Source organism: Onychomys torridus, chromosome 17 (assembly GCF_903995425.1).
Source record: "Onychomys torridus chromosome 17, mOncTor1.1, whole genome shotgun sequence".
Lineage (NCBI taxonomy): Eukaryota > Metazoa > Chordata > Mammalia > Rodentia > Cricetidae > Onychomys > Onychomys torridus.
Window position 1 is genome coordinate 11,971,165 of NC_050459.1, and position 12,683 is coordinate 11,983,847.

The 12,683-nt window shown below is 49.0% G+C and overlaps 1 protein-coding gene across 4 annotated transcripts in view; it reads left to right on the forward strand.

Annotated features, from left to right (window-relative positions):
• Positions 1-12,683, forward strand: part of Arhgef10 (Rho guanine nucleotide exchange factor 10) — a 97,784-nt gene that overhangs the window by 34,236 nt on the left and 50,865 nt on the right. For 3 of the 4 annotated variants that reach the window (XM_036209522.1, XM_036209524.1, XM_036209525.1), the window contains exons 8-11: positions 1,646-1,809; positions 4,190-4,306; positions 6,747-6,861; positions 8,693-8,799. In XM_036209522.1, coding sequence (XP_036065415.1) covers positions 1,646-1,809; positions 4,190-4,306; positions 6,747-6,861; positions 8,693-8,799 — 503 coding nt within the window. The remainder of the gene's footprint in view (positions 1-1,645; positions 1,810-4,189; positions 4,307-6,746; positions 6,862-8,692; positions 8,800-12,683) is intronic. The other variant, XM_036209523.1, reaches the window with a different exon arrangement.

The following is a 12,683-nucleotide window of genomic DNA, read 5'->3' on the forward strand; positions in this document are numbered from 1 at the left end:
CTGCTCTACAGTGAATGAATGAATGAGTAAATATTTAGAAGTAGAGAACCACTCTACACAAATAGCTGTACTGTCACCTTCCAAACCGTCAAAGATGGAGCGAGACTGGAAATCACAGCGTGTTCTGACTCTAGTAATCGTAAACACTCTCAGGACAGACTTACAGCAGTGAAGCCAGTGAGATAATGGCCTGTGTTGAAAATGTGTTGAAAGGCAGTGAGATCCTGCCCGGTCCCGTGGAGGACAGTGGCAGAGGGTGACTGTGGAGAAGTGTGAGACAGAAACCAGGATGCTAAGCCGTGTCGGGAAAGCCAAAGCTCTTGTCCGACAAGTGGCCGACACAGACTCTGGGGACGCTATCGAGAGAGAAGCGGAGCAGGGGAGGATGGGGAAGGTAACTCAGCACCTGTCTGTGAAAATCATAACCGGAGGTCAATAAATTGCAATAGTTAAGTTAGTGAGATGACAGTTCTCTCGTAAGAATCACCTGTCCCCAAATCGGAAAACATAATCACATCCATGAATGTCCTAAACCAGCTGCTGCGTTCAAATGCCGAGACCCTGCCCCGGTGTGATAGCCAGGCTGCTGAGCATCGTGTGTGTGTGTGTGTGTGTGTGTGTGTGTGTGTGTGTGTGTGTGTGTGTGTAATGCCCTCCTCTGAGCAGAGTTCCAGGGAGAAGTGGGCCACACTCGTGTCTGAACTGACACCCTATTCACTGTTTAGAGAGTTGTTTATCATCCTTCGAGCCTCCAGCCATCGATGTCAGCACCGCATCTCTGCTTGCCTTTCTCTCTGCCTATCGCCTGTCTGTCTAATCTTCGCATGCTCTGTAAGCAAAGGAAGCTCTCCCTTGGTGGAAAGTTCATGATGGCCAGCACATTACTTAGTATATTGCTGTGTTATTTGCTGCAGTCACGCTGGGTCCCTATGCTATAGGATGTAGCATGAATCTTAAAGAGTCTTATTAATAAAAACAAATCTGAGCCGGGTATTGGGGTGAACGCTGGAAGGTCAGAGAAGCAGAACAAGTCACAGCTATCTCACCTCTCCAGTTCCTCAGCTGATCCTGTTTCCTCAGACTAGAAACCTCTCAGTTCTCATCCAGATGAATCTCAGCTGAACTGTGCTGCTCCAAAGCTTAAAAGCTTAAGCAGGCAAATGCTTCTAGTTTCTGGTCTTCACGCCTTATATATCTTTTTGCTTTCTGCCATCATTCCCTGGGATTAAAGGCGTGTGTCACCATGCCTGGCTGTTTCTAATGTGGCCTTGAACTCACAGAGATCCAGAGGGATTTCTGCCTCTGGAATGCTAGGATTAAAGGCATGTGTGTGCCACCATTTTCTGGCCTCTATGTCTGTCTAGTGGCTGTTCCGTTCTCTGACCCCAGATAAATTTATTAGGGCGCACAATATTTTGGGGAACACAGTACCACCACAATAGTGGCGTTCCAGAAGCATATGCCGAGCACTCACTTTCAGGTTCCAGTCACTGCCCACATGGAGGAGGTTCCGAGTGCCCTTAGCGACGTCTGCTTTGTCCCGAGCAGTGCTGGACAGCCTCCGTCCGGACTGTAGGTGAAAAGGTAACTCAGCAGGCTCATGAACTCAGGTCTGATCTAATTTCACCGTGGTCTGTGCACTCAGATGAAATGATTTATGATGATGTGGAGAATGGGGATGAAGGCGGAAACAGCTCACTGGAATACGGGTGGAGTTCTAGTGAATTCGAAAGCTACGAGGAACAGAGCGACCCCGAGGGCAAGAATGGAGTCCCCAGATCCTTCCTGCGCAGCAGCCATAAAAAGCAAGTACGTGCTCAGTCTGTGTGGTGGACCTCTGTGTTCCACTCTTTCGGGCACAGGACCGGGACATGTGTTTTGAGTCACACACTTCCCGTGGTTATTTCTCAGACGTGGACGTGTAGTTTGGGGAGCATAGGGTACCACGGAAGCAGTCTTTCAGCTCTGGATCTGGCTGGGCTGCCACGTCCCTGTAAAGTCACTTCTGCCTTCCTAAACAGGCTCACCACCTGGACGCTAAGAAAGCGGTAAAAGATGTGTGTTGGCACAAGTGTAGCCCCAGCCCATGGGAGGTTGAGAAGAATTGCTGGGGGTTCAAGGCCAGCCTGGGGTGTATGGTATCAGGACAGCAGAGAAAGACCCTTCCTCAAAAGGCAAGGTTTAAAAGGAGGGAAAATGCCAGTGGTCACTAAATGGATGCACTGGGCAGCCGTAGTCCTTATGCACAGCTGGCTGGGTCCCTTTGGACAGGACAGGCACAGCTCTGCTTTGTCCCAGACGGTCCAGCCAGTGGACAGCAGCATATGTGAACTGGAAATGTGAAAACAAAGGGCCAGGAAACGATGGTGAACACTGAGACCCCAGCCACCTGGATCATTTTTCCCTAGAGAGAACTTTTGGTTTTTGTCATAAAGTGTCCAGGGAGGAACATGGGAGCTTTTAATAGTGAATATTAGAGCCAGGCGGTGGTGGCGCACGCCTTTAATCCCAGCACTCGGGAGGCAGAGCCAGGCGGATCTCTGATTTCGAGGCCGGCCTGGTCTACAGAGTGAGATCCAGGAAAGGCGCAAAGCTACACAGAGAAACCCTGTCTTGAAAACCAAAAAAAAAAAAAAAAAAGAGTGAATATTAGATTGAGGATGTCTCTGGCCCTGGCCATAGCTTGTTGAGGTGAACTCTGTAGTGGGATTCTCTGCGGCTGGCAGGGTCACATACTCTGTAGTGGGGTCCCCTCTGGTCGGGTATAGAAGGGTTTGTGGGTACTGTGTGTGACGCCTGTTGGTGGCCTTGCCTATGGCCGGGAGTAAGGGTTGATTGACCATGTGAACAGTCACAGTGGTGTCTGAGCACTTCCTGTGTGAGGTGATTGACAGACAGCCCACATGAGGTCCTCATCTGAGACCTGGTCTTACCTACCTGCCTTCCCCCAGTGACTCCAGCAGCCAGAAGCTGTGGACATTTCTGTGTCACTGTATTTTTGCAAGTTGTCACCAGAGAACTGTCCCTTTCCTCTATCTTATTCCAACCCCAAGGACAGTCAGTAGTGCCGGCTTGCAGTCAGACTTTCTCCAGGATCATGGGTCTTTTTTTTGTGATCTGGGAGTGAAGGATGGATCTACAGTTGCAGCCAGGGCAGCTAATGAAGAGGTGATAGCTGTCTGCATCGAGCTGTGTGAGACATTCCCGACCTAATCCGAGGTCCTTAAAAAGTAACCCAGAGGGGCAGCATCCAGGGTGCCTACGAACCTGTGTTGCAGCAAACACTCAGGCCTGTCCTCTTGATGGACTTGAGAAGATGGCATCCAGTCTGGCAATGCCAGGGGGGCTGTTCTCCTTGCACTCAAGGTGGACTCATACTTACTGTCAGGCCTCCAGAAATGCCAGCTCAGCAGCCTTTTCTGTGGAAGCACTAGACATGCTTGGGAAATGGCCTGTCAGTGTGGAGCAGTAAGGAAGGAACGCAGAGCCCACACCTCCTTCTGGGAAGATGGGGGCTGTGGACAGGGGTCCTCGGGGGTGTAAGGCTGCCCAACATGGAAGTGCAAGGATAAGAACAGGCTTTCTAGATCTAAGGTGTCTGTGTTTTTAAAAGTACCAGAGTATAAAACTGAGTTGTTGAAGTGGTATCCAATTTCTGTTAAACATGATTTAAAGTGTGCTTGTCCTGGTTGACATGAGACATTACCCCCAGAGGAGAAGCGGCTGGCTGTGTGTGTTTGAGATGGTGGTGTCCGTAGAAGGGTGGTTCGGCACACCCCAGTCAACACCCAGTCAGGGTGTCATGTTAGCAAGACAGGAGACTCTCTTCCCCACAGTAACTGCGCTCCAGCACAATCCTGAATACAAGGTTCCTCCCTGTGGATGCTGACACAGAACAGTCTTAAGTGTATTTTGCCTCTGTGAGTCCTTGTCTCCTCGAGATGTCACGGACTGATCTTCCATAGGACTTTCTGTACATTTATTGGCTCTGCTCTTCCCTGGGGCCTCTGCAGCCCACTGGTGGAAGGGAGCATATATCCTTCCTGCACGCCTCACTCATACATGCGTTCACCTCAGGTCAGCAGAGCTGGCCGTGGCCGCCAGCCGGAAGGTGCCACACCCTTCATGCAGGATAGCCTCTGGGGACCCACAGAGCCTGTTCTGAAAAGCATGTCTCTTTGTGCCACAGCTCTCTCATGACCTAAACCGCTTTAAGGCGCACTGTGAGGAAAAGATGAGAGGCCTGGTGGCCAGTACGGTGGGAGCCGTGGAGGTGCCGCAGGCAAAGCACAGGCAGGAGCGGAAGGTAGTGTGGCTCCTCCTTACCCTCTGCAATGAGCATGTGGTCCAGAGCAGACCATGCTGTGCACAAGGTAGATGCCATGTGCAGCTCGCCAGAACAGTGGTTCTCAAAGCATGGCCCAGGGCTCCCGGGTCACGTGGGCATTTCTTTAATGTCACCAAGGGCCATCCTTAACCATCTCTGAACTCGATCTCTCACAAGTGAAGGGAAGAAGTTTCTAGGAGCTTGCAATGTGTGATATCACTACAGATGGAGTGTGGAGTCAGCAGTGTCTGGGAGATTCCCAGGCATGGAAAATAAATATCAATTTTGTCTTGGAAAATAAAGTCATTTCTCATAATTATGTCGTTTAATGTAAATGCAATAGATTTACTACCTTTTAAATAAATATCAATATAACATTTAAAATTGTTACCAATTTTAACTTTACTACTGTTGCTCGAAGTAAAAGCTGTAGGACATCCTGTGGGCTTTCAGAGCCAAATGACGTAAAGGAAGTGCCTAGCAAGCTCAAGGCCCTGGACTCCATTTCTAGCACCGCTCAAAAACCCAGAAATGACTGGGACATTTAAGGGGCTCCTAGGCCAGAAGTTTGAGAACTGCTGGCTTTGCGTATCTTAGTCCTCTGAGATGTGTTTTAAAAGGACACTGTCAAGTAACCTTCCCTGACTTGCCATCCCCTTGGTCCTGTGAGGTTTATTCATGTGTTAGATGGGGTTTCACTAAAACTAGAGGTCCTTGGAGCCAGCCCTGGGCAGGTGGTGGTGGCTCCACTCTTCAGCATTTATACACTAGGCTTTCTGAAGCAGAGCAGCCTCCCCAAGAGAGTCATGTCACCGTTCGGTTGATTCCTGCAGGGCAGTGAGAGGACTGAGGCAGATCCATGAAATAGCCAACTCGAGGGTTTTCCTGGGAGCCACGGGCTCTCTGCTAGTTGGGGTAGCATGCTGCACGAAGTCAGCTCAGTCCAGGTTAGGGATGTATGTGTGTTGCTGAGTGACAGGTCCAGAGATGTGAGCAAGAGTTAGGAGCATGAATAGTAAGAGCCCTGCCTTCAGGCCGAGCCTGGGGCGAGTCTCCTTACCTCCCAGAATTGAATCTTATCTGCCTAACATGGAGGTGTGCTTTGGGGTGTGAAGGGCCCCTTCTGCATTTCTCTGCTTATTCTGATGTGGTCAAGTGGGGCTGAGGTGCAGCTGCCCATGGTTGGGGTCAGGAGGAGCAGGGCCTAGAAAGGTACCTGCAGTGAGCTAAAAGAGCTAGCCATTGACATACCAACAGGTGATGGTCATGGATGGATATGGACTGAGGGACGCAGGAATTAGGATGGGGACAAGAGTCACGTTATAATTTTTACTATTACAGGAAAGAATGGTTATAAAAGGGATGGAAATCCAAGTTGGGTGCTGGGTTGGAAGTGTAGATCAGGGGTTAATTATAGCTATGTTGAATGGTCGTTGACTAGAAAGCAGCGGTTTCATCATTGGGAAGCAGGGGACTTCAGTGTAAACTTTCCCAAAGATTGCCAGTAAGGACTCCTGTCCCCTGGCAAGGTGAACCAGTCAAGAGCAGGTAGCAGAGGGCATGAGCTGCGGGCTTAGTTGGCATGGCAGCCTGCTGAGAGGTAGAGAAGACTTGCCAAGAGGTTGGTGTGCGGATGCTGGCTTGTTTCTTCACTGGCCTCTTGGGTTTTCTCTGAAAGGACATTCAGTGTCTCCTGCCAATACCTTCAATCCCAGATGTTTAAAGAGTAAGAAAGGAGGTGCCAGCATGTGCCAAGGGCACTCTTGGGTACCTGTGGCCCAGATTTGAATGTGAAGTCACAGCCCTGGCTGGAGGAAAACAGGTCCAGTGAACTCCACCCGCAAGGGTTGTTGCCTTTCTGATGTAGGTTCCCACAGAGAGATTGGCTGTCGTCTTCTGGCCTGGGCCAGTCTCAGCCTACTCTCTGCCCCTGACTCTTCCTTGCCCCTCCTACCAACTGGGTGTAGACCTGGGACTTGTCAGGAAGGTTTCCTGTAGAGAACATCTAAAAGCTTAACTGAAGTGAGCGTGCAGTGAACTCTTCCGACCTTAGATTAGGGGCGTGCGACTGCCTGCCACTTACAAAGCTCCCTGTGTTTGGAAGTAACTGCAATAAAAACAACAACAAAAATGACAACAACAACAACAAAAAACTTTGATGTAGCAGGAAGGCTTTTGAACCATGTCAAGGAAGGACTCTTCTTTCACAATAACAAAAAACAGAAAGAAACAAACAAAAAATCAGAAATATCTCAGAACCACAAACACATACTATAACCAAGAAGCGTCTCCCTAACTGAAAAGCTCATTGCCGGTCATATTTCCACTCAGACTACTTGACAGTATTCTTTTAAAGTACCCGCAGGTGACATGGTGCGGAACCGTCCCAGCTCCCTACTCATTTGCTTCTGTTTCACAGATGCAGAAGCTCATGAAGGCAGCCAAGGCGGGCACCAAAGACGGGTTGGAGAAGACCAAAGCCGCCGTGAAGAGAGGCCGTTCCTTCATCAGGACCAAGTCTTTTGTCTCTCAAGGTCGGGAACCCATTTTTGCATGTACCATGAGCCTGGCTCAGCTTTCCCTTCTCTTGTGGCACTGGCTGGTGCGGGGTGGAGGCAGTGTGGAAAGTTCCTGCACTTCCCCTCAGCAGAGACTTGCGCTCCGCCCAGCTGACCTAGGCCTGCCCCTCCCAAAGGAAGGAGAAGGGTTGCCGCTACAGCCCCCACTTAGCTGCGGGATACTGAGACTCATTGGCAAAATACGCAAAGGGATGCACACAATCAAATCAGAAAGTTACGGGAGTCTTTGCAAATAGCTGTCTCTCTGGCTGCCTCCGTTTACTAGAGGGTAGTTAGTGCCCCAGCTGCTCCCCTGTCCCCCTTCCCTATAGCCCTCAGGTGCAGGGACCCTCTCCAGATTTCTAGTCACTTCACCCATCCTAAATCAGACTGGTGCATGACAATACTGACCGTGGATTGGCTCTCCCAGGCTTTGTCGTTCTGCAGGGGCTAGGGGTATATGTCACAAGGCAGCCATCAGTGCGGGCTTTATAGAAGCCTTCTTGCCAGTGAAGGAAGACTTGGCTAGTGTCACAGTACTCAAGATTTCCTAACTCTCACTAAAGGGCCACAGCTTGTGTGGCCTGTGTGTGTCCGGGGACACTGAATGCTGTCACGAAACTGTAGGCATGAGATCCTTTGGGTCAGAGGAAGTTCCTAGAGTTGAGATACCACCTAGGACCTCCAGGCTGGCAGAGGCCTCAGGCATGCGTGCAGCTGTGAGCTCTGGCTCAGGATGGGATGGTTCTCTTGGAGAGTGGGGGTAGGAGAGAGGTGTGGTAGCTCAAAGGTGTGTCCCTAAACACACCATCTGTCTCCACTTCACAAGCGGCCAGACCAGCAGCTTGGCCTGAGCACGAGTTCTTGGTCCTGGATGTCTCAGTTACCTGGAAATGTTCTTTTTTGTTTGTTTGTTTTGTTTTGTTTTTCGAGACAGGGTTTCTTTGTGTGGCTTTACGCCTTTCCTGGGACTCACTTGGTAGCCCAGGCTGGCCTCGAACTCACAGAGATCCGCCTGCCTCTGCCTCCCAAGTGCTGGGATTAAAGGCGTGCGCCACCACCGCCCTGCTGGAAATGTTCTTAAAAGTATCACTTGCTGAGGTCCCTAGCCACCAGTCAACAGCCTCTCGGGTTTCCCCAGCCATCCAGTCAGCCTCTCTCTCTTGGCTTCTCTTACCTGGAAGCCCCCTGTGCCTCCTGCTTCCAGACAGTGCACATTCTAGCGTACTCACCTATGCCTGGTTTTTAGAAGTGGATTTAGTTTGGGTTTAAACTTCTCTTCCCAGTGGTGGGGATCGAACCCAGGGCCTGGCACATGTTGGCAAGCGCTCTACCACTGAGCTATATTCCCACATTTAGTTTAAAGTTTTTGGTTTTTGTAAAATGGTGCTTTTTCGGATCCCAGTGTGAGAAAGACAGGAAGTGAGTGAGTCGGTCCCATCTGAGTCCTCCATGATTCCTAAGTGTCCGCTCTCAGCCCATCCCTGCTGCTTTTCTGTTTCTGATTTTGTTGCTGTGTAATGTTAGAAACTAAAATATCCTTTTCTACTTTACCATTTGGCTACGTAACTGAAGATAAACTTCAGAATCTCAATACTGATGATTTATTACCTTTGTGGAAGGATTTTTTTTAATTGAGTTTGTTAAATTTTCAATTTAATAATAGCCAGGTGGGAAGTACGTATTTGAACTTGAAATGCTTACGCAGAAGATTTATTTTATTTTAAACACGGCTTATTTTACTGAGCTATGATATCATAAATACAGAATTTTAATGTCAGACTCATGCATTTTGGCTTTTTTTTAGATCAAAGGTATTGTTTTGAAGAGGAGCAAAATTTGTTCATAGATGTGGACTGCAAGCATCCAGAGGCTGTCCTGACCCCAATGCCTGAGGGCTTGTCTCAGCAACAGGTGAGTGGGTCACTGGTGCTCACACTGGAGGACCGGCTCCTGTCTCTGAGAACACACTATACACTGGGGCTTCCACACTTTGCTCCTAAACCATCCGTGAAAATGTCTGGTCTCAGCTCTGGCCTCAGCACAGTTCCTTAAATACCGTAAATATCACCTCCAAGTGGAAGTGAGAGAAATGTGTGGAGCTTAATTTCCTTGTCATCCTTTATTTATTCTAGTTCTAGCTACTTTTATAGAGACTGTAAGACATAATGGACCATGCCTGTAATTCTAGCACTGCGGAAGTCAAGGCAGGAGGATTGCTGCCAGTTTGAGGCCAACCTGAGATGTATAGCCAGACCTTATCTCCATAAAACCCTTAAAGAGACAGTATACAGGTGTGTGTAGAAGATGTATGCATAGGTGCCTAAAATTGAGATTAGAATGATAGACTTTCTTTTCAAAGACTTACTTATTTTGTGAATGTGAGTGTTTTGCCTACATGTATGTAAGTGCACCATGTGCATGCCTGGTGCCCAAGGCAGTCAGAAGAGGGTGTTGGATTTCCTGGAATTGGCTACAGGTGGCTGTAAGCCACCATGTAGGTGCTGGGAACTGAACTTGGCTTCTTTGCAAATGCAGCCAGTGCTGTTAACCCCTGAACCATTGCTCCAGCCCCCAAATGATAGACTTTTAATAACTAATGAAATTATCTGGGTGTAATTCATTTCTTAACATCTGACAGTAAGTTCAGAGGGGGAAAAGTTAGTGGTTTCAATTTGACTTTCCTTGGTAAAAGGAAGAGAAAACACAAGAAACAAAGCATAATTCAATTTGTGAATAATGCACAGCTGAATAAATGAAGATTAATGACAAGTTAGAGATGAATCAGTGGCTGGATAAACAGGCTGATGATAGGTAGAGATGCATGATCATGTATAGGTAAATAGATACAGACCATGGACACATAAAAGGAAAATAACATGCTACGTTGCAAGGTTAGCGTTGAAAAGGTTAAAGAGGACATCTAGGGGCTGTTAATAGGACCCACTTACAAGCTTACCTTTTCTGAGACTTGAAAACGGAACCAAGGCAGAAGTAGAAATGAGTAAAGAGGTGTGGTCCATCAGCAGGGGTCCACAGACAGCCTGGGAGCTGCCTGGTTAGTTATCAGTCATCAGCACTGAGGCTGGATGCACTCTGGAGCCCGTGGTCCTCAAAAGCCCTCACTGTCTGTATGCAGTTTACACAGAGAAAGCTGGCCGTGGAGGAGGTGAATGATCTGAACCATGCCTCACAGATACACGTGCGAAAGTCACTGCTCTTAACCCCAACTCTCTTGTGCCCAGCTGGGGAAGTGACCTGAGCTGCCGGCCAGAAAAGGGTCGATGACAGATTGTCACAGGCATAAAGAACCTCTCTCACTGCCTGGCTCCCCCACCTCGTGTGAGCATGAGTTATAACAAGGGAAAGGCTTACCGCCAGCATTCTTGAAGTGATCTATCTGACATTACTGTTCCCAGCATTTGATCACATATAGGATCTCAGCTAGGTACCGGGGACAAAAGATATGAATGATGATCCTGTCCTCCGTCCACATTCCTGTGCCAGACAGGAAGCTCAGAACAAATGCTGTCCATCGTAGGAGGAGGGGCAGCTCCACAGAGGAGGTGTGGCTAGGCATAGATCCCTAGGGGTGCAAGGATAGAAGGGACCTGAGGAGCCAGGCAGCCATGAGCAAACACCATCCAAACAAAAAGAATAGGCTGGAACTAGACACCGGTGGGCTAAGACCATAAACGAGGGCAGAGTGTGTGAACATGTGAGCAGGGATGCGACATATCTGGAGACAGTGGGCAGGGGTGTAGGGTAGATGGGGTGCTGAGCTAGGCTGTCTGGTGTGCGAGGAGACAGAAAATAGGGCTGTGTGGTTTGTGAGGAGATAGTGAATACAGGTGTGTGAGCTGTATATAGAGATAGTAGTGTGGGATGTGTGAAGCGAGGGAGTGGATGGGGTATGGAGATAATGAACGAGAGTGTGAGGAAACCGTGGGTAGACGTGTGATGTGTGGGGAGATGGGGATACTGAGCAAGGAGGAAATGGCCAATAGTGTGTGTGTGTGTGTGTGTGTGTGTGTGTGTGTGTGTGTGTGTGTGTGTGTGTGTGTGTGTAGGTTAGAGGACAGCTTTCGGGAGTCAGTTCTTTGTTCTCACCTTGGCTTCTGGTGTTGAAACTCGGATCTTCAGGCTTGGACAAATGTTTTCCCCCTCCAGCCATCTGACCAGTCTGCTTGTAGGATTTTAAGCAGGAGGTATTGACACCTCCACAATCCCAGCAGCCTCTTGGGTGCTCACTGTGGTTAGTAGGATGGGGGTGGGTAGGGGGGGGGGGGGTGGAGGTGGAGGTGCCCTGTGGGTTACCCAGGTGACCGTAAGTAGAGCCATCTCTGCAAAAAGGCCCGTAGACCACACTAGGATTAGCTTGGTCACATTGACTGAGTCTAGCCCCAATTCCCCTCCCGCATGGCATGGAGATACTCTAGTAGTTTATGAGGTTCAGTGGGGGAGTTTGAATTTTATCTCAGCACTCCCAACCCTGAGCAGGGGCCCTGAGTTCTGTGTTCTTTGTTCAGCTTGCTCTCCTACAGTTGTGATGCACGTCTATTATTTTTCTCCCTGGCAACTGAGTTCTCCTTGAGAGTTATGTCTTTAAAGGTTAAACTGGGGGTGTTGATGCTTTTGGATTTCCCCCCCCTTCTGAAAGGGAAAGAAGGACTGGAAGTAGCCCGAAAGGCTGCGTGTTGAATATTCTTTTCATGCCCTAATTTTGGAAGGGGTAGGACAGCTCTTACTTATATGTTTGAGGTTGTTACCCGAGGGTACCGAATCTTATCAGTCGCCCTACAGCAACCCATATTAGGACAAGAATGGCCATAGAAGGGTCTGGAATCTCTCCAGGCCCAGGCCCCAGTGAGGACTGCCCATTCTGCTCTGAGCAGACCTGTCGCTCTTGAGGACAATACTGTCTCCCCTGGGTTGTTCCTTTGGTTCTTGAATGCCCGTGGGCGAACTTTATCTCTGCAACTTTGGATTTGTAGTTCTTAGGATGATGTTACATCACTGGGTGCTCTCTAATGCCACTCCTCTGTGGACATGCCATTTGATGGGTCAGTTCTGAGTACCCCCAAAGGCTGACATCACCTGCCGTAGCCAGGAAATCTAGATGATGGAGTGGGTTTTGTATGCTGACTACCTTATACCAATTTCTGGTCCTTTGACCTAAGGTGTTATCTCAGGGCCTTAAGATGTAGCTGTCTGAATCCTTAGGCTAACCCTTGGGCAGTGTTACTTGAGAGCCCCAGGGTAGGGTCTGGGCTTCTGAGTTTTGGCAGAAACAGTTTCCTGGATCTGTGATCAGGAGTGTACTTTACAGTGAAGAACCTGTGCTTAGGCTCTGCCTGAGAATGAACTAAAGTAGTGAAAATTGTCTTATGACCACTCCAGGTTTTTTTTGTTTTTGTTTTGTTTGGTTTTGGTTTTTCAAGACAGGGTTCTCTGTGTAGCTTTGCACCTTTCCTGGAACTCACTTGGTAGACCAGGCTGGCCTCGAACTCACAGAGATCCGCCTGCCTCTGCCTCCCGAGTGCTGGGATTAAAGGCGTGCGCCACCACCGCCCAGCCCGCTCCAAGTATTTCTAACCCCCACTTCATCTGTATTTTTTGAGGCATGTTCTAGATTCATAGGCAAGACCATCAGCAACTCACCTGTTAGCCCTAACTCATCATCAGTCCTGCCTCAGCCTCCCAACTACTGGGATGACGGGGATAAGCCACCAAGCCCTGTATTTGTATGTCTCTTGCTGCACGTGCATGAGGATTTGACCTTGACTCCTAGAACCTGT